The sequence below is a fragment of the Buceros rhinoceros genome, unplaced genomic scaffold, assembly GCF_000710305.1.
Source record: "Buceros rhinoceros silvestris isolate BGI_N320 unplaced genomic scaffold, ASM71030v1 scaffold4542, whole genome shotgun sequence".
Classification (NCBI taxonomy): domain Eukaryota; kingdom Metazoa; phylum Chordata; class Aves; order Bucerotiformes; family Bucerotidae; genus Buceros; species Buceros rhinoceros.
Genome location: NW_010398199.1, coordinates 5,618 through 11,802, shown reverse-complemented (window position 1 = coordinate 11,802; position 6,185 = coordinate 5,618). Strand labels below are relative to the sequence as shown.

Genomic DNA, 6,185 nt, shown 5'->3' with positions numbered 1-6,185 from the left:
AAAAAAAAAAAAAAAAAATCAGTATTTCTACCTAGAGATTCCATAAAGGCGAGCTCCTCTTCCCAAAAAGTAGCTATTACAAGACATAGGGCAACCACAGTAACCACGCTCGAAACTGCTTTCTCTCACGAGTGTCAGTCTGTAAAACTTACATAATCTTCGTTCTCTGGAGGAGGATTGTTTCCTGCCGAAGTGCTACTTCTGCTTTCAAATCCATCTGCGAGTTTGTCAGCAGCATCAGGAAACAAGAACTAAAAGAAACAAAAAAATCCCAACTTCCATCAGTAATTCTATGTTCTATGGTTTTCCTGCTTTTCCCGCTTTCTCCAGAAGGCTACTGCTAGTTACATACCAGCCATCCCCGTAACTCAAACGGTTAGCAGAGTTCAGAGTTCATTTTCAGTCCACTTATATTGTAATAACTGAGGGGGTTTCATGAGGCTCATCAATGCAATTCAAGTAATGGAATTGACATCACACCCTTTTATTTATAATTCTGCTCTAAACTATAAAACAATTACATCAGTGGAAGCAAGAAATATAAAATACTAATTTAATTGCACAGACAGCTCACTTACCAGGAGAATAGTGTTCAGAACTTCGTTGTTTAAAGGCGACTCATCTACGCCTCTGTGTTTGCGAATTTTTTTCTTTGCACTATGAACCATATTTGTGACTGATAATTTATGGATTGGGACTGGCGCTGGCTCTGTGAGCTTCGACAAAGCATGGGAAATATCAGCAACCTCTATAAAATAAATAAGAAACAGTTAGAACACAACAAAAAAGCCCACACGACCACCTCTCTTTTTAAAAGTTCACCTGTCATATTCAGCATATTTATCTTGTACTGTTTTTTAACACCCTGTTAACCAGAGCTACACCCCTGCGCTGTCACGTTCCATATCAGCTGTTCACTGTTCTTAGCCACAAAGATAAGCAGCAGAGTGAGGTCACAAAGGAGTCACAGACTGTGCTTGATTTACTTTACTGAATGAAGTCTAGACTGGGCTGGCTGTAGGTAGTGTCTGCCACCTACTGCAGACAGCACTGCACACTTGCAGACCACTGCAGGCAGAGTACCAGCAGAAAGCTGCTGAAGAGCCCATCTTTAAACTTTGTTTACACATCATACCAATGAATATGCTGCAGGTAACAAAGACTGCTCAAGCTATGCTAAAGCTTTAGATAAGCCTTAAATGAATTCAGTATTAATCACTATATATATATATATGACCTTACATGATGCAAGCACAATTCTCTTTGAGTCCTCAGGACTCAAAAGTTTTCCAGAATTGCTGCTCTCTTACAATAAAATTAATTACTAGTGTTAAAAAGATAAGCCTGAAAAACTGTATCTTGGCAAACATATCAAGAAAATTAGAGCTAAGGAGGGCGAAAGAGATTGTACGTCAAGCTCTAGGAGTAAAACATACCCTGTTTGGTCTGACACCTTTTTAAACTAACTAGTGAACTAGTAACTAAGACCAAGTATAACCAAAGAAAATGCATTGGTACAGGTCTTATCCAGAGGGAGGAAAAGGTGACAAGAGGCAGGAAGCGAGGGAATGTTCACCATATACAGCAAGAAAAGTGAAAGGGACAGAGACATCAAAGAGATGTCAGTACCTATACTGTTGGGATAAAGTCTGACCTGTTGGTCAGATAATTTTGGTTTGTTTGGGGTGAGTTTTGTTGTTGTTGTTTTCTTCCTTAAAACAGAGAGGATGACAGCAGAGCCTTTCAAACAGATTCAACTCTCTAAAACGGCTGTTAAAACATACACTATGTAGTTTTTCAAAAAAAAGCAGAAAAAAGTGGAAAAATACAAAAATACATAAAATTATACAGACAAATCTGATATGTGCTCAAAACCAACTCGGGTACACACTAGTCAAATTTTAAACTCCTGTTTTCTGGTGAAAAACCCCACCTACAAGAGTCAATTGTCCTCCAGGACTCTGGGAGCTAAGCTTGCCTAGAATGCCTCAGAAATTACACCAAGTAGCACTGACCAGAAAAATCCTAGGAGTATTTCAGAAAATGTCTAAGAGTTACAAATATAAATACTGATCAATCTGAAGTCAGGAAAAGGGGACAGTGAAATAACATGAAACACTTAAAAACAGGTAACACAAATCAGTAAGATTTGAGTTTTACCTTTTCCTTCCTCTTCAAATGCAGATCTTCCAAGTATCTCATCAGTTGACTCCTTTCGACGGCAAAGCTTGAAGAATTCAGTAAGAAAGTCACCTGAAAGAGAACCAAAGCTTCTAAACAACTTCTCAGTTAAAGTCTCATTGAACAATAAGCTAACTCTCAAAGTGATGCCCAAGGGAGAGGACATTTTATCTTTTCAGATGAAAGAACATCATTTGTTCTGAAGTACAAATCTCTTTAAACCACATCATTAAAGCTTAGGAAAACGCGCGCCCTGACAGCTATCGGCCCCCTCCCCAGAGCACGGTTCTGCATGCAGTTTAATCCACTTCTTCACCCAAAGCAAGGTGAAACTTCTACAGCATGTCAGTATTTTTTAGTTTAAGTGCTTTTTCCCACAAACTACAAGGTGAGGACGGACAACAGTACAGTTCTCCAGGTGCACCAATCCTGCCTGTCAGACAGATCAATTCAGCTAAGGAAATGCACGTATATAAAAGGCTCTTAAGAAAATTTAAAAATTCTAGGAAATCTAACTTTTCACAGAACACAGAGAGTAACTGCCTATTCTCTGGAACCTGATGAAGAACACCAATGAAGTTCACGGTACCAGATGCCAAACAACCTACAACAGAAAATTCTGGCTTTGCAAAACCTGTGTTCTTGAAAAAGCAGCCCAGAATAATGACCACCCAAAAAAATAAGGGAGGTAAGGAAACAGAGGACATCAGGTAATCAACAATTCAATCCAAACTTCACAACTTAACAGCTTAGTAAGAGAAGGGAATTTCGATGTCTTACCCAATAGACACTGAGGGTTATCTGCTTTTCTGACTCTCACGGACCACTGTGGTGCTTGCATCGGATCCAGGTCACTTTAAAAAAAGAAAAAAGAAAAAAAACACAAACAACCAAGTGTCATGCTGTCATAAGTACGCAAGAGGTGAGTATCAGAGTCTCAGTAAACACAATGTCATAGCCAGTAAAGCCATGGAAGCCATGATGTACACCACGTTACACAGGAGAACATGACAAACACACTAAAATGTGAGCAAGAGTCCCTGTTCTCATGTACATACATAACACAAGAAACGCATGAGAAGAAACCAGTTACAACACAACTAAATAATCTTCTTTTGAAGTGTATTAATGTTGAAAAATGATTTCTGCATAAATTAAAACAATAAGCCACTTTTTTTTTTTCTTTCCCTTAAGTATCAGTATACACTGTTCTTCCTCTTTAGGAGGCTTGGCAGAAAACCTGGATGATAGTTTTGGGGAGAGGGATGTCAATCAGTTAATTCTTTTTGCTTTCCACATTCCATTATCATCTTTCCCAAGAAACATGCAATACACAAGACTTAATTTTAGCATGAGAACATGCCCAAAAATGGAGGTGTGTGTTCTATTGAAATTACAACTCAATAATACTTTCTCACACGAAAAGGCATTTCAAAAGATGTTCAACGGACCTTAGCATTCCTCAGAATAGGTTCTCTTTCACAAAGCCACTCACAATATTTCAGATGCCACTTAAATGCAGAGGTTAACAATTAAAGTACGCTTCTAGACATTTGCAATTCAGACAAAATACTTACGAATAGGCGTCATTGTCGACAACTATACCTTCTGTTAGGTGAGGCCACGTGGTAGCTAAATGAAGCTCACTGAAACAAAACAAAATTTACATCTTTCAGGGCTAGCAGAAACTGTTCTCTCCACCATTGTTAAGATCTTGGAAGGTATTTGTGATCGTTCATATCTAAGTCCCTCTATGTATTTTGCAGATACATCCAGAAATGTGCACGTTTTCCAATGAGGTTTCTTGCTGCATACATTCTATTGGTTACTCTACAGCATGACACCCAGTACCGCACCAAACTTTACCAGTACCCAGCAATTCAGGGCTCTCAGAACTCCACTCTCCAACAAGAGAGGTATCCAGGTACAGAGGAAAGAACCACTTTCACAAATGGCCTACAGCATTTAAACACTAATACTTCGAAACGATTCCTAGGTCTGCTGAGCGGCGAGGGGGTGTTCAGAAAGGAACACAGCAAGACCGTGATGCTGTTTACTGAATGAAGTCTAGACTGGAGTGCCTGGAATGAAGGCACGCCATTTCTGAAGTTTATCTCCAGTTACAGTATATTTTGACATAACAGTCTCAGAGATAAAAGGAGTACTCCAGAAGTTTACAGTAAAAGATCTATGAGCTAGAACTCTTATCTTGTTTGCTGCTAGACCGTTACTTTTCACCGATGTTTCTTACATACTTGAATAATTAAATCATCTGTCAGGGACATACTAAGTCATAGGCAGGCAAAGCTAAGATTTGGAATAACATCACTTGAAGTCCTTCAATAAGTTTAAAAATGCAGTTTTCTGAACTCTTATCTTACCTGATAGGATCCTCACAGGCACCAAATGGTAGCTTCCCAAACTCCAGGCCTCCAACTTCTCCCCCAACTAGAGCATCTATATCTGAAGACAGATCAATACATTTTCCTTACAGAATGTATGGAATAGCTTAAGAAGATCATCTTAATGTCAAAGTAAAAAGCCTGTAGCATGTAGAATGACCAGAGAATAGCTGACCAGCTAAGCCTACAGAGCTATGAAAACACAATCCTAGCACACAAAGCAACCCTTTTCAGCAGAAACTGGGAAGTAATCATGCAACGGGGTATTCAAAGAGACAGATAAAATTCTTGCAACGTGCTGAGGGTAGGTTGTTCCCTTCATACAGGTAAAGATAACAGCTATAAAGGCAGCCTTAAAGAGACAATGTTTCCACAAGACTTGGAAATATCTAAGCAGGAAATCAGTTCCATGCAGAAGAGGAAGACACCAGAAGACCAGCTCTGCAGAGTGAAAAACCAACTCCTTTCAGGTTGACAACTTTATGAAGACAATGTTATGTTTTGAATCCCACAGCTGAAGACTTAACACAATAATCTGGGAGATTCCTTGTAATCCCAGGAAAGATGTCTCCCAGCATCCTCAGGCCACTTCCCACGTTATATCCTTTAAATATATAAACCAAAAATAGACAGCCTACCCTGAACACAAATCTAAATGGGTAATCACGCACTGTAATGCCATTATAATAATGCTATTACAGCATCTGATCCTTCATTGTAAACGCATCTGGCAAAATGTTTACATACAAAACAAGTGAGGTACTATAACAGATCAAGTATTTGGATAATTTAATTACATAATTACTTCTTCAGAGAAGATAAGACTCATTTAAATCCTTTGGTTTTACTTGAGAAGAGCTAATTGAGTGAGGGTAATAAAGCACGGGTCTAGTTCTTCACAATGAACATAAAACCACAACTGTAGGTAGCAAGAGCAGTACGTGTTATCCACCTCCAGCCTCTGCAATACAATGCCACTGGCTCCCTTAACCAGAATCCTCCAAGAGAGTAGATTTTACTCAAACTGCTCACATCAGACATGATCAGCGTGGTACCACTGCTCATCACATACCAGGGCTCCTCACCTAGTGAATAACTACAGCAAGCCAGGGAGAGAGACTACAGAAAACACTGAGTTGTGTGTCCACAGAAAAAATAAAAAAATAAGATCTGTAGCACTCGCTTCCCAAGTTCTGTAGGTAAACTTGGTTTACCTACAAGAGAAACTCTCTCTTAAAACCACACCAATTTTCTCTGACCTTAAAGAGCAGGATTCTCTTTTAACCAATTGTCAACATTCCTTAGGTACAAAGCACACAGGATCAACTCCATTATGGACTTCTTCAAAACATACCTTTGCTTAGTGGAAGAATTCTTTTTTGTTTTTTTTTAAAGTAAAGGAAAGCCAAACAATTAGGTAACCAGACCAAGGTCACATAGATTCTGTTCCTCTGAGCGTGCCCTAAATACTTTAACCTTGTTACATAAAACTACTACTCAGTCCAGAATATAACTTGGCCTTTTTAATTGCTCCACCACATTGTGCCCGAAATACCACATCACTAACAACATGTGTATTAGGAAGAAACTAACCGTTTCCCT

General features: G+C 39.0%; 1 protein-coding gene across 1 annotated transcript in view; it reads right to left on the bottom strand.

Annotated features, from left to right (window-relative positions):
• Nucleotides 1-6,185, bottom strand: part of RAB3GAP1 (RAB3 GTPase activating protein subunit 1 (catalytic)) — a gene marked incomplete at its 5' end in the record, with an annotated part of 21,066 nt that overhangs the window by 9,936 nt on the left and 4,945 nt on the right. The window contains 6 exons of the mRNA XM_010130996.1: nucleotides 153-251; nucleotides 579-748; nucleotides 2,161-2,253; nucleotides 2,962-3,035; nucleotides 3,759-3,827; nucleotides 4,563-4,644. Of these exons, the coding sequence (XP_010129298.1) occupies nucleotides 153-251; nucleotides 579-748; nucleotides 2,161-2,253; nucleotides 2,962-3,035; nucleotides 3,759-3,827; nucleotides 4,563-4,644 (587 nt within the window). The remainder of the gene's footprint in view (nucleotides 1-152; nucleotides 252-578; nucleotides 749-2,160; nucleotides 2,254-2,961; nucleotides 3,036-3,758; nucleotides 3,828-4,562; nucleotides 4,645-6,185) is intronic.